Source organism: Strix aluco, chromosome 2 (genome assembly GCF_031877795.1).
Source record: "Strix aluco isolate bStrAlu1 chromosome 2, bStrAlu1.hap1, whole genome shotgun sequence".
NCBI classification, from domain to species: domain Eukaryota; kingdom Metazoa; phylum Chordata; class Aves; order Strigiformes; family Strigidae; genus Strix; species Strix aluco.
In genome coordinates, this window is record NC_133932.1 from 42,298,964 (window position 1) to 42,322,171 (window position 23,208).

The 23,208-nt window shown below is 48.1% G+C and overlaps 1 protein-coding gene across 2 annotated transcripts; it reads right to left on the reverse strand.

Annotated features, from left to right (window-relative positions):
• On the reverse strand, positions 1-6,316 carry NYX (nyctalopin). 2 transcript variants are annotated; one of them, XM_074814517.1, is made up of 3 exons: positions 6,141-6,316; positions 5,893-5,968; positions 1-2,557 (listed from the first exon to the last, which is right to left on the reverse strand). In XM_074814517.1, exons 2-3 carry the CDS (start codon positions 5,912-5,914, stop codon positions 1,158-1,160), a joined length of 1,422 nt encoding a protein of 473 aa, XP_074670618.1. In that variant the 5' UTR covers positions 5,915-5,968; positions 6,141-6,316; the 3' UTR covers positions 1-1,157. The 2 variants fall into 2 exon arrangements, with proteins under 2 accessions (XP_074670618.1, XP_074670619.1); XM_074814518.1 differs by having other exon boundaries at positions 5,918-6,316.
• Between the last annotated feature and the right edge of the window lie 16,892 nt (positions 6,317-23,208).

Genomic DNA, 23,208 nt, shown 5'->3' on the forward strand with positions numbered 1-23,208 from the left:
GGGTTTTGAGCAGTTAATTTATTTTTGAGAGCATAATATCAAATTATTTTATTAATGTAGTCTGATAGAGAAAACACAATAATTCTTTCTGGTCACAGTAGCAGCTTTCACTGAAGATTTCAAAGATAAAACATGTAAGATGCCGTACAAAAGAAAATGACGGCATAGTTGGTTAATACAGCATAATATGACACACTATGTAGTACACATTAATGGTGGAAATACAAAATATGTAGTTGAGCCTGGTTGCATTTGGCACCATCATGTTCTGCTCCTGCTGTCATGCCATGAAATAATCTACAAATAAAGACAATATATTCCTTGAAACAATATATTAATTGAAAAATAAAACCACATGTGAAACAGATGTTAGTAAGTAAGCTGTTACACTGAAATAGCTTTTCCTCAGAGAGAATGTTTTGACAAACATGGGTCCATCTGGTTCTCCTGCACCTGTGTCAGGGTAGCAGGGGGAGAAAGGATCAAAATCCTGTCTGTAGTCATGGCCAAAACACTGTGCCCGTTCCAGACCCACCTGAGGCAGGTGGCCTCCCCAGATGCTGTTCTCCTGTTCACGAGGGCTAGTGCTGCAACCCTGGATGCTGCCCAGGAAAGCCCTGCTCCCCCCACACACACTGGTGGAAATCAGGAATAGCTCCCCAGCCTTCAGCAGCACCCACCATGGCTGTAGGTGTCTGTCAGGATATGAAGAGGGGTTCTGGTTTTGCTGCCTTGTCTTGCTCTCATAAAGTCAATGGTTGGGTCAACCAGAGTTGGCCCAACGGAATAAACAGCACTGCACTGCCGTCCGTACAGACCCCTATTCTCTCTGCTCCCAGCAGGGGACATCTCATGTTTCCAACCAAACCTCAACCCTACTGCCATTCTCTCATTGTTCCTATTCCACACAGCTCTGCCAGTGTCCAGGAGGCTCTGAAACCCCACTGGGTAGGTTTCTCACCTGGAGTGGGACCCAATCTTGAACTAGATCCCACCAGCTCCCATGGGAATCTGGAGCCAGATCCAACCAACCCAACCTGGGAGAGTTTGGAGCCAGATATGTATGCTAGGCCCACAATACAAACTTTTCCCTAAAGACTAGGTAGGTATAGGGACTAAACACTTAAGCAGGACCCATGCACCAGGCAGCCCTTGGACTATTTGCGCTGCAAAACCATCACTGTAAAAAGTGCTGGGAGGTAAAAAGAGAAGAAGACAGCTTCAATACTGTCCTTCCCCACCCCAGAAGAAACCCCATCCATCAGTCCATCCAGCTGCGTAGCGTTACTGTAGACTTCAGTGGTGTTTGTCACCTCTTCAGGAAGGCCCATCTGGAGCAAGAGTTTGGAGATAAGGCTGTTGAACTTGCTCTCTGTGGTAGACCAAGGCTCTTCACTTGGGGTCGGACCTTCGGACGTGACATTTAGCTCCACCGGGTCAAGACAGTAACCTTCTGGTGATCTCTCATAAAGCACGTCCATCAGGTCAATCCCAGCTACTGAGGAGGGGGAGGCACAGGGAATATCCCTGACGAGCCTGTAGTTCTCCATCCACTCCTTCAGCCACTGGATGCGGCAGTCGCATTCCCAGGGGTTGCGGAAGAGGTACAGCCGCCCAAGGAAGTACACCGGCTGGAAGACAGAAAAGGGCAGCGTCGTCAGGTTGTTGCTGTTCAAGTGTAACGCAACCAAGCTGGTGAGGTTTTCAAAAGCCCCTTCCTCAATGTAGTTGATCCTGTTGCGGTCCAGGTAGAGGACCTCCAGCTCCCCCAGGTCCCTGAACCAGGTGTTGGAAACATTCCTGAGGAAATTTCCCCCCAAGTTGAGCATCTTCAGGCACCTCAGGCCATCAAAGGAGTTTTCTGGAAGCTCGCTGATCAAATTGTCATTCAGGTACAGATACTCCATCTTCTGGCAGCCCTGAAAAGCTCGTTCATGAATGACATTTATCCTGTTGTCCTGCAGATTCAGGTATTTCAGCTTGGTCAGGCCCTGCAGGGAGTTATAGGCTACTGCTTCAATCCTGTTTCTCTCCAGGTAAACGTGGGTCAGGTTCTCCATGCCCCTGATGGCACCTGGGATCCTCCGGAAGTTGTTCTGGAAGAAGAAGAGCTCCTGCAGAGCAGGCAGCTCAATAAAAATCCTGTCCGGGATATTGAAAAGATTGCAGTCTGCCAGGTCCAGCTTGACCAGCCGTCTGAGGGCAGTGAAAGTCCGTGTGTGGAGATAGCGAATGTACTCATTGTGGGCCATTTTCAGCTCGGTCAAGCTGGGCAGTCCCTTGAAAGCCCCCGGGGTGATAAAGGAGATATTGTTGTGGTTGAGCGACAGGGATTTGAGGGAAGGCAAGGTCCCAAAAGCCCTCTCAGAGAGGAACTTGATACTGTTTTTGTCCAGGTTGATATACGAGGCTTCACAAGGGAACTTGCTAGGGATCTGCCCCAGACCAGCGTGATTGCAGAGGACAGAGCAGCTCCGCTCCTGAGTGCACACGCAGTTCGCAGGGCAAGACCGCACACAGGCCCACACCGCATGGACGTGGGGGACCCAGAGGATCACTGTCAGAAGGAACACACCATCCCCATGGAGGTGTGGGAGGAAAGAATCAGTATGCATCATTAACAAATTTATTCATCATGACAGGAAAAAGAACTTATGCTGTCTTTGCCTCCCTTCTAGCCAGGCTAATTGCTACATACTAATTGTACACTAGTGCTGACCAATTGCTCATGTGAACAATTCCTAAAAATCTTCTACTGGGGTTTTTAAGCCCTCTGAGAATATCATATAGAACATCACCTCTGATTAATTTCTCTCCTCAAGAGGGGGACTCACCTAGACTTTAATTAGCAGTGTCTCTGTGACTGGTCTCTCTGCAAGCTGATGGGACATGGTTTGGCCAGGGAGCAGGCAGAGATGTTTTGAAGGCCAGCAGCTGTATATGGGTTGCAGTATTTCTGGGTCGGGAAGAGGGAAGGGCAGTGTATGCTAGTCCAGCAGTGGGCAGGGAAGTTCAGTTAGTTGCCTGGGGCGCATCAAATTCATGCTTTTTGTTTCTTTTCTTTGTTCATTCAGCATAATGTTTCTCTGCTGGAGCCATGAGCTGGTGCAGCACAAGTGGAAATATCAGGTCTTAAGGATGCAGTATAGTGTCTAAGAAAATTGCCACTGTGTATTGGTAGAACAGCATGAGGAAAAACAAATTAAGGCATATTGTTCAACTGCTTTCTTCATGATCTCATCATAGATGAGATACTCTGCACCTCCAGCACAGTTTTTACTGTTTTGCCAATTCTCAAGACAGTCACCACAGTGTGTTATGCTTGATGAGAGCAGTCATTTTGTCCTTTTATCAGGCTGACATGGGAGATGTGTGGCTCTTGTGGTTTCTTTCACATTAGACCCACAAGGTACATGTACAACAAGGAAGAGAAGGAAAAAGCTCTTGGAGACAAATCAGAGAAGAATGAATGGAACAGGAGACATCAGCCTCCATGGACAGGCATTTTTGTGGGGAAAAAACATCCAGTCAACCAGACGTCTGCAAAATAAACTCATTAGAGAGGAAGAACTGAAGGCAGAGTTCATTTTGTAAGTGGTCTCAAAGGCACATCCTACCTGCTGCTCAACAAAATGAGAAGCCACACCAGCGAACTCTCCATGTAGTCACTAGCAGGAAACGGTGGTATTGCTACAGACAGTTTTTAATGCTGCAGTTTACTGGCTCCTACACAAGCACAATCCGTTTATATGTTTTTCAACAAGACATGAGATACTGTCTTTACCAACAGCCACCTTTATTACAGCAGTGCAGGGAATCACAGTGCTGCTGCTTCATGCCTGGTAGCCCCAAGGGCTGAGAGACGAGGAACAGGCTTTCTCCCATGCTCCTGCTGGCTGTCTGGAGGCAGAAGTTCCGAGCAGCTGAGCTGCCTCTCCCTGCCAGTTTGCAGCACAGCGACTGCCCACTACAGCTGTATTCCCAAGGGACATTTTATTAAGACAGACTTGTGAGGTGATATGCCAGGAAGCATCAGCTTCAGCAAGGGTCAAGCTTTTATTTTTGCAGCCCCTAAGGCTTTAATGTACAGATCAAACTACATGATCTAACTTCGAACTAATTGCTCTGCCCTTTCTCCATCCTTTGAAAAGGCAACATGCACAGTAGTGTATTTATGAGTTTACGCTGCCTGTGGCTTTTTCAAGCAGGAGACTTGCAAAACCAGTTGCTGGTCAGGTCCCCACTGACAGGACATCAACCAAGGAGCTGCCCAGCCTGATTCTGTTCGAACCAACCTGGTCACTGCATGTAGAAGACGGATTTAGATATGTGGAGAAAGCATCCCAGAATGACTTTAGCTAAATTTATCAAAATTCAGGTGCCATCAAGCCTGGCCACACTATTGTGACCAGAGAATTAGCAAAACAGCATCACTTCAAGGATAAATGATAGCGAAGGATACCAAGAGGTGGAAAAGATTTTAGACAGTTTGTAATTTGTTTGTTTGTATGCTCCTCTCCTTTCCCCTGAGCCCTTATCTAACATCCACGGCTAAAGGAAGTCCCCTTCAGTCAGGGCCCTGGGTAGATGATAGGTGAGGAGTCTAAGGACAAGAGCGGGGACAACGCGAGGGTCTTGGATTGCTCTTTTGTGCAGCTTGCCCAGGGGCTTCCCTCGTTTGCCACCCTTTGCACCAATCCACGCTGCTGTTTGCCAGCAGGGGCATATGTTGTTTTTGCTGTACGGTTACATAAACTGAAGGCCAGACAGATTAAGGATTTGCCTGTTCCCAAATGTCTGACCGCAGGTGGCTGTCTGGGAATAGCGGATGCAAGTGTTGCTGCTGGAACAAGAGCCTTGCATGGGCGCAGGGTGACATCCAGAGGGGCATATGTGCATAAGCTGTCCTATATGTGAGACTGTCCCAACCAAGTTCAATGCTTACCCACAGCTACCCCAAGCTCAGACACATCCCTGGCCCTCAGAGCAGACATCCCCCAGCAGCTGTGTACACAGTGTGCAGTGTAGGAATCAGCATGATGATGATAATCAAATCCCATCCTTCCCCTCCCTGCTTGTTCGCTAATCACTTGATAAAGGAAATGTCTGTAGTCAAGCCATATCCAGCCTGTTCTCCTTATACACAAGGGGTTTTTAGTGCCAAATCTGGGTCTTTTGCTAGTGGCATTTCGCAGCACACTTCCAAGATCTCTATTTACAAGTGTATCTCTTTGCATTGTGCAGTACATGGAAAACAAATGCTTGCAGAGCATCCAACTAGAACACAATCCTCTGGCAATAGGAGTTCAGAGGAGTCCCTCAGCACTGCAATCTTTGTAACAATTCTCCCTCTTTCTCTTGCAAAGGAAGTCATAAAAAATCCTCCACCTGAAGTCCACCAAACCCTCAGGAGAGCTGCTGCTCAAGAGAGCACAGGAGATCAGATCTCCGCTGGTGGCCAGATCTCCTGTGACCAACATTGCATGAAGCATTTCCACCTCTCCTTCCTTATTCCTTCCCCAAAAAGGATGTTCTTTGCTTTTTACACTGTGGCAGCAGACAGGGCAGCAGCTGGAAGATGCCTCATTAACACAAAGGGTGCTCAAATGACATGTGTGTTTAAGAAAAAGGATGAAATACAGCAATAAGGTCAAAAATATTCATGAGATTAATGAATAAACAAAATTCCACCCAGGGATGATGTATTTTGCTCTTTTAAATACTATGGTAATTAAGTATTTGAAAGGAAGAGTGAGAGACAAAAAAAAATGTTTGCAGAGTTTTCAGAAGGGTAAAGAGAAAATGATTGCAATAACTGAGTATTTAACCTGCACCTTTCCAAACGATCTGTCTAATCCACTACTGGGTAATGCGGAATAAGAGTATACTCACCATTTAAAATGATGGCAAACATTACTTTGATTATTCACTAGTGGCATTTCAGGTCTGGCAAGTGAACTTGAGAGATCTAAAAACACACAGGAAGACCAGAGACAGGTTTCATCCTCTGTCATTTCTCTGCATCATTTTCCCAAAATAAGGTCTATGTTTAGAAAAGAGCAAGGAAAAAGCTCCACTCCCACATGCTTTCAAGAAGTCCCCAGCACCTTCCTGGAGAGTATCTTTCTTCCACCACTGACCTTCTCAGGAAATCCTGCAGCTTTGTGCTACACCTTTTCACAAGCTCATCTGCATTCTTCACCCCAGCCATGTAAAGGGTAAATTCCTATCATCTGAGGTGGGAAAAGATCACCAACAGTAAGAGACTGGCCAGCTCCCCAGGAAATAGGTGCTGGTACAGAGGAACGTAACCAGCTTAGCATCAAACAGTCAAAACTAAAATTCCCAACAGAAATCATCTTAGATACATTGCTTACCTAGCCGGGCAGTGGCTGTGTCCTCCCTCCTGCTCATGAGGCTGCCATTAGCCATACAAGTCAGTCTCCGAAAAGTTGGCATTTTTTTCTCACAAGCTATCATTTAATGGCAGGAAAATCCTCTGTATCAGAGGAGGATTAGCGGAGATGGAAAAAATGTGTCTGTCCTCTAAAGCTCCTAGAGCAAAACAGGGATTGCGGACAAACCAAACTGCCACTTTCTCCCCTCTGCCAACCTACTCTCCCCCTGCCACTAAAAGAAAAAAAAAAAAAAAGGTTCAGTCCAGAATTGGACCTCTGCCATTCAAACAGCATTGCTGAAAGTCATTACTTGACTTCCCATTATATAATGGCAGAGAAGGTGGGAGTGAAGGGTGCAGCCTAAACTAAATGGGATTATATTTGGGGGAAGCACAGGCTTATGATTTCCCTTCACTGAGCTCTCCAAACAGACACAAGTTGGGACTCTCTTTCCCCATGCACACTTTCCCAAGCCCAGCGTGGCTCACACACTGCTAACAGGATGCCAGTGTGCTTTGCTTTGCTTTGCTTTGCTTTGCTTTGCTTTGCTTTGCTTTGCTTTGCTTTGCTTTGCTTCACTGGGAATTGCTCCTGAAGGACAAGGAGATGTCAACAGCACTGGGAGAAGAGTCAGCAAACACAGGAGCTTGCATGGTGTATATGGCCTTGATAATAATGAACTCTGCCCTGTCTATCAGTGTGTTTTGCTTGTGATACTGCAGCTGGTGCATGGAAATTACAAGGACAGCTTCTGTATGTGGCAATGTTTTAGTGTTCAGGATGTGAATTGGTTTTTAAAGCCTTTTTTGACAGAATTATGGTTTCTTTGGAGAGTAGGGGCTGAATAAGTAAGTTATCTCAGCCTTCCATGCCTTAGGTAATTGCATTCACCATGTCAGAGGGAAAAATAGCTCTACTCTTTATTTCTAAAAGTGAATTGTTCTGCTTTTTTTTTTCAGGAAATGGAATACCTGATGAATTTATGCTTGATACAGCAGGAAAGGTTCAGCTGGGAACCAGTCCCCTGCTGCTTGGCTCTTCTTGCAAATGAAAGCACCCAGCTACATCGGGTTTATTTTGTTTTGGCTTTCCCTCAGTCTTAAGGCATCTGGCTGGCATCTCAGGAAATTTGCATCTGTCTAAACAGTGTGTAAGGAGGCTGGTGCTGGGGGGCAGGCTGGAGATAAGGGGGTGACCCATATAGCACTGATTTTATCTGAAGCATACCTTTCCCCACGACCCTGTTATACAAACCCCCCAGCTTTGCACTTCTGCGCTTTGCACCACGCTGCTTTGCACAGGAGGAAAGAGATTTGCAAAGCCACACACGTTGCAGCTTCTGCCATGGAGCTGAAGCTGCTGGAGACGTTGTGGGAACCGAAGTGGCACCAGCTGAGCGCTCACAAGCACTGGGGCAACTTGTGTTTCCTCTGAATGTCCTGATCCCCATAGGAACACCAGGAAGACACAATCTGTCTGATCACAAAGAGCAGATCACTTGCCTTTTGGCCATGAAGAAAATTGGTGGGGAGCAGGGCATGAGAACTATTCCCAGCTCCTTTTCCCCCAACGTTTACCAGAGCCCTAAATGTGATACCAGAAATCTTGTCTCTCCCCAGATGCACACCTGCTGTAGACAAGGGGTGGAGGCAGTGGGCAAGCAGGGTGTGTGGGACTCGGTGACAATTTGGCATGTGATCAGTTGGCAGCTCCCCAGGGACTAGACCTGCTGCTTGGTTTGCACAGCAATACTAAATCTGCTCATCAGAAACGAGGAGGGGCTGATCTGCACCAAGGCACCAGATTTCTTCCCCAAGACTCTGGGGCTCTCCTGTGCACAGTAAGGGACCGGTGGGGATGCGACACGAAGGACCACTGAGCCCCAGAAAGTGCTTTTGTGATCTCCAGAGCCACCTCCCCCAGAGCAGCAATTTGGGTGATCTGGCAAAACACGTCCCCTAAGGAGGGCACTGGGAACCTCTGTACAATGAGTGGGTGGGAGCTGGTAGGTTGGGGATGGGGGGGGGGGCTTGTTAAACTGGGAGCTATATGCACCTCAGCAGTCACTTTTGGAGGTGGGGGGAAGGTGGCAGTAGGTGTCTATTGCAACATCAGCAGTCATGATGTTGTTAGCAATGCTGCCAAAGCAGGCTCCATCAGAAGTTGGAGGAAGGCTGTCAGAGAATAACTCTCAGAGAACTACTGCAACAGGCAGCCTCGCCGTAGACCAACACAGATATTATTAGCTGCTGCAGGAGCTTCTGACACCAGCTCTCCCATCAGCATCCCACACACATACATAGCTCGGTAGCTGCAGCTGGCCTGGCAATCGAGCCCAGCCCCACTCTGGCCTTTTCTACTGCCACTGGAGGTAGGAACGACAGAAACAGCCTGTGTCCTGCCCCATCATGAGTCCTCCCACCCACAGCATCACCAGCCAGCCTGTGCCAGCACACTGGAGCACCTGCCTGGCCAGCAGCAGCAGCCCCAAGGAAGGCTTACAACAGTATGTTTCTGTGCATTATCTACGGGCAGGAGCCTCTCACACCTCCAGACAACAGCACAGAGAAGCTAAAAACCTCTCAGTGTATGCACAGGGGGAGGATGGGGGGCTGGGGGTGAGAGACTCACTGAGGTCACAGTTTCTAGGAAAGTCTCCCGCTGCAGGCAGCCAGCTGGTCAGGGAGCATCACCCTGTGAGCAGCTTCAGTAGAGCCCTGCAGGAGCACCAAGCTTGCCACCCAATGCCTCCCATGAACAGCTCTTGCAACTCTTGATTTGTCTCCTGATAACCCTTGGACCTGAAAGGGCATGACAGTGTGAGAAAGAGGCCTGGTAAGGAGAAGTTTATAGTCTTCTTAGATAGAAAACCTTAAATACCAGAGAGTACATAAAGGAGACCAACATTTATTCTTAAAAGAAACAAACTTGGGCTTTAAACCACACCTCAACATTTTTCAGAGTGTGACTCACAGGTGGTTAATGCCGAGGGTTGAGAACACTGCAAATGCTCAGTGCTGGGAAGATGCTGTGGCTGCTGGGCTGGAAGCAGACTCAGAAGCTACAGACCTTGCTACTGCAGCTCTGTGCTGTTAATTTTTTTTGCCACCAAGGGCTCTTCCTCATGACCTGTCCTGCCCTTTTTAATCTCTGGGAACTCAGAGAAGCCAGAGGTCAACATAGCAGTGGAGTGGAGCTGAGCCCAGAAAGTAGCAGAATTACGCCGCCACTGAAAAAAAAAATATATAGACGTTTATATCTGATCTTCCACCAAAAGAACTTGGAGAATTCAGCCAGTTCTCCAGAGGAGCCTGCTCTGTACCAGTGGTGTGTGCTGGAGATGTAAGCCTTGGCACAGCCTCACAAGTTGGCAGTGAGGACAAGCCTGCCTTGCAGGGCAAGCCTGCACAGACTCAATGCAAGATTGCTTCTAACAACCCATTTCTTCATGGCCAGGGGCATTTCATGTGATGGTGGGTTAAGGATCTGATTGCAGCTTCTATCTCTGTTACACATTGATATGATTTAAAACGATCACTAGGGACTACTTCTCACAGTGTTTCAGCTGCAGGTTAAAATATTCCCTTTATGTTCAAAGGGTGGTTAAAAGCAGCTGGTGGGACTCACTTCACCTAACTGAAGGTGAGAGGTCTTGTCTCACCTACTTTAGCTGCCTACCCGTGGGCATCATCATGGGCCTTAGCAGGGCTCATTTTCACCAGTGGAGGATGACAAGATAGCTGAGGGTGTGCAGCTTTAGGGACACCTCCATGCCATTAGACACCAGCGCTGGGTTAGCTGGATCTCAAGCATCGCATGTCTGGATGCTTCCAGCCAAACACTGCCCTCCTTAGGGCAGCGAAGAGGCAGACCTGCTTGCCTGATTCTGGTGGCCGAACATCTTCACTTCCCCGTTTTTTAAGCTCTCAGAGCCGCTTGCATTCGTGGGACTAGTGCAGGGGGGTGAGGTCCCTGCACCACAGAGCACCCGAGCCCCTCCACCCACCCCAGGCTTTGGTTTCCTGCTCTTCCGTAATAGCGGCCACAGCTTGGTGCATACTTCCCCTCTTCTCACAGCAGCAGCTGTGTCGCACATCTGAGCCTCTCCTGTGCCTGTAATTGTTGGGGTGACCTTTGAAGTAGCTGCCTCAGCGTTTCTTGCAGGGGCTCCTGTTGTCAGCTCTGCCTCATGGGACCCGGGCTGCGTGCAGAGTGGTCACCCAGCCAGCCGCAGCCCTGCGCACACAGCTCCGGACAGCTTAGCTTTGGGGTGGGGAGGAGAAGTCCTCTGCAGGAGGGACTGCTGCGCTTCGAGAGGACAGGACTGACCAGCACGGCCATGCTGGGGTTTGCAACTTCAGCACAGCCCACGTCACCATCAGAAATAGTGCTTGGTGCATGCTTAGAGGAGATGCAGAAGCAGCTGAGGAGACAACCAGGACTTCAAGAGCAAGGTGTAAAGAACCTTACCCTCACTCAGAAGAGAGGACAGCTTTTCTTCTGCAGACATGGGTTTCGTTTTTGTCAGGACTGAGGCCCCTGGACTTTGCTCAGGCATTAAGCTCCAGGGCCCTGAGGGCACCTCTCCCCCAAGGCCTCCCCCCACCCTTGCCCAAGGGCTTGGGGGTCCCGTTTCATCACAGCCCAGGGCCACTGGTCCCTGCCCAGCCTGGGTGCTGCAGATTGCATGTTGTCTCTGTCCCTCTGCTCGGTGTTGCAGCTCCCTCACAGCCTGCCCAGCACCCTCAGGTTGCTGTGCTGTGCCCTCATCAGACTGCCTTCTGCTGGTCCCACCCCAGCCAGAGAAAATCCATGTCACCTCAAGACACCCCTTGGAAAGGAGACTTGCTCTGGTGCCCCCCACAATGTCCACCCCATGTATCCTCAGCAAGGAAGGCTGCCACCAGTGACAGTGCCTCCAGGCTGTCAAAATGGCTCCTGCCCTTCAGAAATAAACCCATCTCACCCCAAAGACCAATTTTGGCCCTTAATCCCCTTCAACAGCCTCTGCCAAGTGTCTGGGTTTGATCTGCTGGGTATACAGCCCCACTTTCCCTCCCATCCCGAGCCATGTCCCCACAGCAGTCATGCATGCACACCACCCAGCAGTGGGCTGCCATCGCAGAGTTGGTCTGAGTGGGCACAGTTTCTTGACAGACACCTGCCCAAGGACTGAGAGAACGGACAGTGCTGGGCATGTCGAGATGCCCAAACCCAGCCAGAGGGTGAAGCAGCCCTGCAAACGCCTCATGGCAGGGCTCAGGTGGCTGCTGGCTACATGCAGGAGTAACTCTGGGGGACTCCTCAGTGCCTGGTCATTGGCAGGAGGAAGCAGGGATGAGACAAGGCTGCCAGCAGCAGTGCTTGGCCAGAAACAGCCACCAAAAAGCTGCTTACCCACGGGGATTGTAAGGAAGCAAAGCCAGTGAAGCAGCAGAAAGAAGAGAGGGTCAAGGTGGGCACCAGATTTGAAGCTCCGAGCCAGCTGCTGCACAATGGCCAAGCCCGGCAGCAGGAGCAGAGGCCCCAGAGCGTGCAGCTGCAGCAGGAGCGTCTTCTGAAAGGGAACAGCACACTCTAGGGTAGGGAGACTGAAGCAGATGCAGGGCACAGCAAACCACAGGCCAGTGTATTCATCTGTCAGCCCAAACCTCTGACAACGGCCCAGCTGGACATCAGGCAAACCTGTGCAAAAGGGACAAGGAGCCCAGGGGATGGAGAGTAGCTCCATCAAGGTAAAATCCTCCCACTGCCTGCTGCAAGGGAAGGACAGAGACCCTCTCCAAGACTGTCCAGGCCACTGGCTTTTACACCAGCTCACAGGGTCCCTCCCGGCCCATCCTGCGGATGTGGTTTTATGTATCAGTCATGCTAATCAAACAGTAACATTTGCAGCAAGAAAGGAACAGTGTGGGCTGCTCTGCAGTGAGGGGCTGGGCACTCACCCAAGAAGCAAGTTCCTGCTTCCCATTGCAGTACACGTGTATGGATGCTGGGCTCAAAAAAAACATCATTGGGGTTACCATCTGACTGCCCACAATACCCAGAGCAGCCCTGGGGAGGGAGAGGGGAAGTTGTTCTCAGATCTGTATTAACTAAAGCTGAAGAGGAACTTGAATGTATATCTGCCACATCTGCGCTGTGACTCTTGGCCTCTGTTACAATTTTTTTTTTCTAAAACTGACTGGCCACACTCAGATGTCTCATTTCAGGGATGAACTGCTGCTGCTGAAGCCTGAACAGAGGCTGCATCGCGGGGTGTGGGGAGCCCTGCCCTCACTTCTGCCTTCGAGCAGCCCGCAGCTCAGCATGTTGTGCTGCATCACCACTTTCGCCCAGCGTGCGGCCGAGCTGGCAGCTGCTGCTCGCATGTCCCACTAGCAGACTTCGAAAGGGAAGACCAGTGGTGCCCATACCAGCCAACCAGCCCTCCCTGCTGAAGCCGGTCCAAAGGTGCCAGTGGTGTGGGCATGCACAGCCGGGGACCCCCAGGAGGGTTCGAGCTCAGGCGCTTTTACTAGCAGCTGAGCAGCTGGCCTGCCTCAGCCTTTTGGCATCTGCAGGGTCATTTCTATCCTGTGTTAATAAACAGGGAGCTGCTTGTCTCCTGCCTAACTCCTCACACCATGCTTTCAGCAGGCTGCCGCCCAAGGCCGTGACTACTTGCAGTTCCTTGTTATCTAATGGGAAGGCTGCACTGTACACACATGAAGACAAAGACACACTGTAGCGAGCTCCGCTTAATTCCCCCTTAGTGGCTAGTGAGTCCATTAATCTTAATAAAGCTGCCTCCACAGCCACATATGGACAATGCACAATGAACTTAAAACACAGCACTGCAAACACCTTTTGAAACAGCCTTGTCTGCAATAAACACACAGCAGGCAATACGTTATCAAAGCCAACAGCCCTTCCAGGCCTCAGCAGACAGTTTATTTACCTCCTGGTGATTCATCTCTCCCACCTACATGACAGGATCGGTGCCACCTTCTCCCTGCCATATAGTGTCAACATATGGGGCAGGTTCATCACTTACCTGTCTCCGCTTAACTCGGGCACTTCTGTCAGGAGCCTGCTTTGCAGCCAGGTCAGATACTCAGAGAGAATGAACCAGAAGCCCTGGACTCTCGGATTGAGGGTTCTGTGGGGCTACAGCTGTTCTGCACAGTGATTTTTGTTCTACCCATCATGGTACTTTCCCCCACCTAACTAATGCTTCCAAATGCCAGGTAACAAGGAGCACTCCATCACGCCAAGCAGCCATAATTACCTGGTAATAGATCTAAAAGGATAATTCTGTTGCCTGTCAAAGATGCTGGCAGATAGGAAAGGAGCCAATCATCATATCAGGAATAAACTTCAATAACATAATAACCAGCACATTAAACAGGAGGTTAGAGCAGTATACACTTAAGAGATGATCTGAAAGATTTGTTAAATGTCTTCCTCAGCGTGTAATGGCAATGCATTCAGTGCATAATCAAGCCCAGGCCAATTAAAGTACTGGGCTGAAAACACAGCAAGAGAAATTTCTAAAAACTGTTCATTATGGCCAAGTCCTCCTTCCATCTGATGTTGCAGTACAAATAGCCACATGCACACCTTTCACCCATGCCCCCTCCTAGCAAAGGAAAGGGGCATAAGAAAGTCTCCAGTGCTCCTCCCCACAGCTGTGTGAGTAAAAGTTTCCCCACATGTACAGCACATCTGAACAGCGTGTGTTGGACCACTAAGAAAGGATGTGTCATGGGTAAAGGACAAAGAAACTCAGGGACCCCAAACATGGGGCGCATGAAACTCTGATAAGAGACCAAGCATCACTTCAAGGCACACTGAAGGGGAGAGGGAGCAGCCGCTGGGGCCAGGAGCTGCCCTGGGAGCAGCCATCTGCCACGCTGCTTTCTCCAAGCCTCAACCGAGTTCATCTGCAAGGGGGTTAGATTCTCCAGCTACAGTCATACAGCTACTCAAACATCCACCACCTGACATATGCACAGTTTTTACACGGGTCTAAGATGATTAAAGCTAGAAGAGCTTGGGGGTGGGAGGGGAACAGCCACTGGGGCAGCTAAGCACACATTTACACCCACATTCTGCTTCCCACTCGTTCCCTGCCTGTCATTTTATGGGCTGGTGACACCTCCTCCTCCATGCCAACCCTGGGCGTCACCAAAAAAGCCCCCATGGCTGTTACAGGCAAACACAGCGAATCCCCCACAGTGGAGTGTATTTATGGATCACAGAAGTACAGCACTTCTGCTCATGCAAAAGGCTTTGTTTCCTGCCAGCTGCAGAAGACCACCGCACCTGAGGGAGAAGGGGCGTAACAGCTTTTTCTGAGCCATCAAATCGACAGTGACAGAGGAAAAACAGCTCCTCTGCAGCAGGGCGAATACTACGCTCCTGGATAGGATCAGCGTTGAGTCCCAAGCCTAGCAACTGGCAACGTGAAGAGAAAGCTCTATTCCTGCTAGTTCGATAGCAGCAAAGCTGCAGTCTGCTAATCCTTTAACCATTTGTAGGGATGCTGTGCAGGTTGCATCGGGTTTGCGGGAGCCTGCAGATGGGTGGGGAAATCCCTCTTTGCTCTTGTCAGAAAAGCTGAGCTACAACAGCTGTGCTTTAGCATCAAGTGTGTGTTGCAGCAAGTTGTTTGAGCTACCATGCCCGATTTGAGTTATTACAGAGAGTAGAGAATGTCTGCTCTCCTTGTACGGTGGGAAGCAGAAAATAAAGGAGGAGGTAAACACCCTGCTTATGAGGCGGGGGGGGGTTGGGGGGGAGATGCTGCAGAAACGCATTGATCAAGCTGAACTGTGGGAAATGTGAAGGAGGGCTAGACATTCAGCATTAAAAATAAATCACACCAGGGCTCTGCAAGACACCGCAGCCCTCAAAAAAAGTCTTCTACCCAGAATCTCTCACTATGGTTATCATTTCCCTTTGATTTAGGCAGCACTTTCACACTTCTCGTCTGAGACTTACTGGATTGTGCTGGGGGCCCACATTTGGCACATGAGGGTGTGGGGCAGGGAAGGGGCAGCATGCCTGGTCATGCAGGGCTGTGCCTCCCTTCACCCTGATGCCCAGCAGCACCTCCTGGGCATCCAAAACACATCCTCTCCCTCCTTGTCACTCACTGAGCATTTGCAGCAGCAGCTCAGGTGCAGTCAGTGACAGCCCATCCACAATCTCTCCTACCAGAGCAATAGGCTCATCAGTGTATCAGAAATGCTTGCCTTGCCCTTAAACAGGATAGGGAAACTTTGCTGCTTGATGCTGCTGCTATGATTTTTAGTGGTGCAATTTAAAAAAATTGCAAAACAAAGAGCAGACTGTGGAAGTGATGAATGAAAGCGATGAATGAAAGCACCAAGCCAGGACACCCTCAGTCTATTATTTTGGCCTTTGACAGAGCATCCCATTGGGTCTGAGGGACCCTACCAGTGCCACAAGTTGGCTGCGTATTGCCTGACAGTCTCCATCTGAAGGGCTACAGCATTGGCCTCATCACACAGTGCAGAAAAGAGGAGCGCACACACAGGTCTCTCCCAGCTTGAGGGGCAGTAGCATCCACAGAGGAACGGGATGGGCAGCCAGGGCAGTAACACAGTACAGTGAGGTCGGCTTGTGCCAGCAAAGCCCAGATCTGAACACAACTTGTCTGAGACCCCGCCACACACAGCTTTGGGGCTGTGCCAGGCAGTAGCACCTGTGTTTAGGTGGCTCTGTTCACACATGAGAGACCTAAAAAGGATTAGGCATTAGCCAGGGGATGTCAGCAGCACAGATGCTGAAATACCCTTGAGGCTCTGGGCCTGAATGTTTGATCCACCTGTGAACAGAAGTGTTTTGGGTGACTTGAGGCTTAGGCAGCAATTGAGGGAGATCTAAACGTTGTATTTTTTTCAAGCATCGAACGTGTCTACCTTTCCACAAAAAAGTCTGCTGGGTGTTTGCCCTTCCTCCGTCATGCCTGTGCATGACCAACCAGCCCAGTCCAAATACACTCTGTCAGGTGTCGATGGAGCATTGCTCACAGACCTTGCACTCCTCTACCTTATTTTGGGTATGCAGCCCAGCCCCGCAGCCGCTTGTGAGGAGGGCAGCCTCTCTGGCGAGCCCTCTGACCTCCATCCCAGGTGAGGCTGAAGAAAGCGTTTGCTACCAGTCCCCTGGGAGCGTGCAGGGACACACTGTGCTCCGCGGCATACAGCAATAGTTAACACCAGCAACATCACCCAACATTTGTACAGCTAGCAGGTTTTTTAACGCTTGCCTGGCAAACAGCAGCCCCAAGTTCTCTGCTTTCCACCATATGGGGAGAGCCAAACCCACACCACCCTCTCCCCTAAAGAACTACCCTACCAGCAGATGTATGGGCCAGCATGGATCAAAAGGGGACTATCCCCCCCTCCTGTTGAAACCATGACACTGTGCAGCAAAATTAATAAATAATGCCAGCAGGCTTCTGTCTGGCAGAAACATACTGAAAGAGGAGACTGGGTTTTGCAAACACATCCGGGGGGGTGGCGGAGGGGAAGCATTGCCTTCTGTTTCCTGGACAGCTTCTGCATTTTGCATTGAACCAATCTGTAGATAAAACGCAGAGAAGCAGTCTCAGGAGCCAAGACCAGACCCCAAGAAAATTCCCCCATCCACTGCGAAAGCCCTCACAGGCAGCCCTCGCTGCTGCAACCCCTCTCACGGACACTATACCCCTGGCCCCGTGCCTGACAAACACACAGATTAAAAAATACAAGGCCCAGAGACTTTGGGCACCTGCAGAGCAGAAGCTGCAAAGGTTAGAGTTTTGCGCTGTAATTAATTTTGGGGTGGTTTTTTTTGTCTTTCATCTCTCCCAGGCACATGGGAAGTCCACAGCAGAGATGGGGAGGGAACCACCTCTCCAGGAGGCCCCTTTCTGGCATCATCAGACCCCTGCCTTCACTTCAAGGCAGCCTGTCTTCCTGGATGTAAAATGAGAAATGGCAAGATTAACAGAAACTCAAAAGACTCAAGTGTCTGCTTTTGAACAAATCTGACGTAAGGCAAGAAAGCTTAACCAGGGCCTAGAAGAGCACTAATTATCAAATGGAAAATTAACAGGTAATTTGTCTCTAATGTGAGCTAATCATTTCTAGGGGAGAAATTAATTAAATAGGGGAATTAAATCACCAAGAATTTGCAGAGTGACCAGTTCTGATGAGATTCAGTTAATGAGCTATCTGATAATTGTGTTGTCTTCATTTTCTTCTCCTCTGGACACAGAGAGACAGGGAGCAGGAGATTAGTGCAGTGCCTCCCCCTCCCATGCTGCAGCCTGAGATGACTGCACCTTACTCAGCCTCAGCCTTTCTTCTTGACAAAACTTGAGCAAAAGAAAAGCAAAAGCCAAAAGTAGACCACTGGCAAAATGCAGTTGTTAAAAAAAGATTTTGAAAAAATTAGTAGGTGAGAGAGAAGGAAGTTTCCTTTACATAAACAGCTCGCAGGGTCATGACGCACCCTCCTGCCTGAGCTCAGTGCCAAACAACGCAGTGAACTAGAGTCAAAGTCCACTGCCAGCATTCTCCAGCAAAGGGGAGGGGGGGGGGTGGTAAAAGGTGACCGTCTCTCCCTCAGACAAATGTGACGCACTTGGATCAAGAGAAAAATAATTTCGCTTGGGATTTCAGTAACAATCCGAGATGTTACTCGGTCCTGAGCAATGGATGGGAGGCTCAGGCTCTTCCATGGCTGTTAATAAAACCCAGCCCGCATGGTGCCACCAACATGCTCCAGGCTGGGTGCAGGCACGCAACCTCATTTCTGTCTAATTAGCCAGAGCAGTGTTTATGTCAGTGTCATACTTGTACAACAGCTCCGTGCCAGCTGCAGGAAGAGAAATGATCTCCAGCCTTGTAGGAACACAGAGCTGCATGGGCAGACACCACCTGATCTTTCATAAAGCCTGCCAGCACAAAAATAACTTCCCAGAAACACTTGAACACGTCTGAACAAGCAGAGTGAGCCAATATTGGATCAGCACTTCGCATCACAGGGCTGCAGCATTTACAATCCAGCCTTCAAAGCCCTAAATTTGGATTTGCTTGGATTTGCTGCATCTTCAAACCAATGCCCGAGCTCACCTACTTTCAGTTTTGCCATCTCCTTACAGCATTATGAGCCAAATTCTCTAACAACCCTCCTGGATGGAAAAACACAAGCATTTACACTTCAGGGCAGTGACTAATTTGTGGTACCTGTAATGGGTGAGGCTCTGCGAGTGAAATAATATGGTCAGATCCAGGTGGAACTGAGGGGGGCAGTTACGTTATCTACTTCATACACAGGTTGTGTTCTTCCACATGTGAACAGAAGCTGAAGGAGGCAAACTAAAAGCTTACAGCTCTCTCAAGAAATGAAATTCACTGTTGTTGATGTGTAAAATGATTCTCCAAGTGTTAGGATTTTCCCTGATACTGCATGTACTTGCTGTGGTAACACAACCTGATAGCTCTGATACATTTTGCAGTTTATTCCTGAATGACAATAATAATAAAGCAAAACATGAAAGCTGTCAGTGTCTGTTAGTGAGTTCACATTACAGAACAAAATATTCTCTCCTGGAACATGCTGGGTCTTATGCAGATTCAACTTTTCTGGGTGACGCAAATGCTGTAAAAACAACTCTGAGTCATAGAATAAAATCACGTAATTCCCCGAAGCCAAATAAGGACAGAACTAAGCCCACGCAGCTCTGACTTCCCACTTTCTTGGTAGTAACAATTTTGTTTATCTTCCCTTCTAAACGATACCATTTGCCTTGCTCTCACTGCAGATCTTGCATTTCCTATCACTCAAGCCCATGGTCGGTGTAAATACTGGTATTGTAAAAAACAGTCCTGTCCTAGCATCTGCAAGGTCTAGTATAAAGCCTGTTACATGCTCTCTGGGACTAGCTTTGCTAATTGCTATGAGATCTTTATGAGGAACCCGAAAGGCATTCTCCCAGGCTGTCTGCAGTTTTATTTTGATATATTTTTCACCAAGAGTTCATTTACAGCCTATTAGAGCCAGGCTTGGGTATTTTGTGAATGTTATACAGCAGTACTCAAAGAGCACTTAATGCCTTAATTCTTCAGAACACTTTTTAATTTCATAACGCAATTAAATTGTTTCACTGCCATATCTCCCATGCACCAAATTGGGCAAAGCCTTGTGCAAACAGCCTTGCAGCATGTAAATAAAGCCTTCAGACTTGATCTGTGGGTGGTGTAAATTATCATCACTCTGCTGCTGTCATTTTGCATCAGCAACTGCTGAGCTTTCCACTCTGAAACCTTAAGGACATTTTTTTAATAGGGTGGGAGGAGTTGCATAAGAAGAGTTGGATGTAATAAATATGATGTGATGTAATTGCAGTACATGTAAGCATATTGTTTTATTTATTTTCAGCATCATTGATTTTCCTTGTCCCTGGCTTGACAGCATTTATGCATGAGAGCTTGAGTGACTGTGCTAGAAATACAGGTTATCATGTTTGCATGGTAATGCACAGTAAGTTTGATCTAACTGTAAAGCAAATAAAAGTGATTTGTGTCCTTACTAGTTATAATTCTCTTTAGGGTCAAGTTTGGAAGATGTAGTGACATACCCCTGGCTTTACATTTTTCAGAGAAAAGCCTCTTCAAGGGAGTGAGAATGTAGCAGTGTGTTCCATATTGTTGCTGCCTGATGATTGACATAAACAATATACTGGTGCCTGATTAAGATATGCACACACTCCTGGGTACTGAAGCCATTAACACAGCAAAGACATACTCAAGGTGTGGGATTCATAAATCAGAAAGAACAAACTGTGCTGTGACCTACCAGAGCTTTAACTCATCCCTCAGCTGCTGCACTACAGCTTCAGCCAGCCAACGCATGCTTGCACAGCTGCACCCCCTTGCCAGGCTGCTGTTTAGCTATCCCTCCTTCTCTTCCCCGCACTTAAGTGTCTTCCAAGTTACCACTAGTAACTGAATATATTTACTGAATATAACCAAGGTCTCCAAGAATAGAAGAGACCTCATGCACATCTGACATTTTTGTGTTTAATGGTAACATTTATGTATCTGAGGCATGTTTTTCCACTGCTGTTTTTTAAACACAGTAAATTCAGTCTGGTTTTAATGCTGTTTTTTCCTGAAAGGTCTAGCAGATCTCTAACAGAGGCTATATCACCAGCATGTTACTTGGAGAAAAGCAAAAGAAGTGATTTATTCAGACTCTTTAAAACTCCTGTATCATTAAATCCAACATAGCGCAAATGTTTGAGAACTGCTGAGAAGAAAATATGTCTCTACTAAAGCTCCAAGGCTCTTGTCTTTTTGATTAAGGAAAAGCAATTTTATACTTCTGAGACCTCCCACGCCATATTCTTAAGAGAGGAAAGGCAGGAAATAGTCTGTCTGACATTCTCCATTTGGTGAGGAAAAGAAATACTTCAGAGTTCCTTTATATATCGCAAGTTAGCTCTAAAGAAGTGACTGGGGTTTTGACTCACTTGCCAACTTTAATCCACTGATAAGCCTGGAAAACTCAAGTGCTTTCACCTGGGACTTACATGTCCACATGAAAGGATAAGTGAAAGTTGCAGGTAAGCATCTCTAAAGAGAAGAGGCATCGTTAGTACCCAGCCATCCTGGCACAGTATCTGTACTGCTGTATATGAGCTTAAACTGGGGGCACAGCAGTGACTTCCACTTGGACAAATGATACATTTGTAGTGTGTATGATACAGTGTAGTACTGTCTACAGTAACCACCAAGAAGCTTACAGAAATTTCCTCCAAATACTGTTATTCATCTACCTTGTACTGTCATAAATGCAGTATCATGGGGTTTGTTGTAAGTGCTGGCCTTTCTTTTCCATCAAAAGTAATGTCTTATATTAAGATTTATACAAATGGGCTGCACAGCAAATTGGTAACAAGCCTTTGCAGCCCAAATACTTGATTCTTTACCTGTAAATAGACACCATGATCAAATCTGAAGTTTACAGCCTGGGAAGGTCACTAGAGCACTATGCCCCTTTCAAGCTACACATAGACATACCCTGTTTCAGCCTTGTACATAGAAGACTGCAATGCAAACACCAACGTATTCCCAGGCTGCCAGTGAATTTTATGACCTTTGCTTTTTGTCTTGCGTCTCCCACTTCTGTAACTCGTGGCAAAAGCGGCACCTCCATCTCAGCTACGAAAGGGGTGATGTGTTCACAAACCAGCGAGGCTGGAGCTGTCAGCGTTGACTGTGTCATTCTGCAGAGGGCACTTCTTACTCCTGTGGTCAGTCACCAGACCATGGTGTGCACAGTTTCACAGCTGTCGTGCTGAATATTTTAAATGACTGGTTTTTTGCCAAGTCAGAACACATTCACAAACCAAGAGATCATCTCAGGACAAAGCCTGTCCAGGAAAAAGCCTGTTTCTATTTTGGCACTGCAGCTTGGAGCAAGAGGGTACAGATCCCAGGGCTGTCACAGCTGGAGTCTGTTTGTGGAGGAGATTTAAAACTCAGACTTAGCTAATCTCTGAATTTCCTAAAGCAAAACATACAACACTGCTTGTTTATTCCCCCCAGACAGGAATTTCATCAGATGAGGTCTGTAACATCTGACTACAGTTTGCCAACCACACTCTCAAAGCCCACAGGTGATACTCCGGGGAGATCAGGAGAAAAGCAGACCTAAGAGACTGCTATGAAACATCCTCCCTAAGAAGCTCTTGTAGCATCAATGTGTATGAATTATGGAGTTAATCCTCCCTACTCTCATGAGTAATCCTATGCATTTGCACAGCAATTCAGATAAGATGCTACTCTGCCAGTTGCTATACAAACATGGAACAAAAGGCTACAGGACATCACAGATGGGATCTGTGTTCCCACACAGGTTTCCTGTTATTCCACGAGTCCATTGCTAGAGGTGACTGGCACGTGCACTGCCACACCATGACACCTTCCAGCAGGATGACCCCATTTGGGTAAAGGAAGTAAATTACAGAAAGCAGACATATCCCATCAACTGACAAGGTGGGATGAGGTATAAAAAGATGCTCCAGAAAGAGTTTAGGCAGGAGTCCTGTGGTGTTAGAATCAAAGTACTTGGGAAGAAGGTAAGCAAGAGATGACGGTACAGATGGAAGAAGTTTGCAGCCTAGAACCTGTGCAGTCCTCTGCCTTACACCCCTGTGCGCTCAGGGGCCTCAGATTTCCTCTGAACTTGCTTTAGTCCAGCAAAATACACAGGAACACATGAGCAGCTGTAATACACATGACACATGACTATACACCAAAACATAAAAGCTGGAACAGAAGAGTGAAAGGTTGTATTTGAACGTGCAAAATCCTTGTCCAAGGCAAACTGAATTACCACCAGTTAAAAAGGAAAGACTCCTACACTGTTTAAGTGCCCAGTTCCAAAACTAATAGCACATGCACTGTCCCATCTGCAAGTCATCAAGATTGGACAGGCTCAGCTCTCCAAGCAGCAGGCTGAACAGAAATACCTGAGGGTTGTCTGCAGCCCTGGCCATGGCGGGGGGCTCTGCAGAGGAGCTTTCCTGTGGCCGGCAGCAGGTGCTGCCCAGGGGACCAGACTGCACAGGGAAGCCAAGTGCCTAAAAGGGAGGGTAGGTAAATGTTTCCCAACACTCCCACACACATGCCCTGCCTTTAAAAGGAAGAAGGGCTGCTTACAGCAAATATCTTTACTAGCAGACATGTTCATGCAAATAAGCACAGGTCTGTATCTAGGATTGCTATGCTGGATTGCAGGGTGG

Coding starts and splice junctions, on each gene's coding strand:
- NYX (XM_074814518.1), bottom strand. CDS start 6,014: ATGACAGAGGATGAAACCTGTCTCTGGTCTTCCTGTGTGTTTTTAGAT. Junction 2,558..5,917: donor GCCACTAGTGAATAATCAAA/GTAATGTTTGCC, acceptor TCCTTCTGACAG/TGATCCTCTGGGTCCCCCAC.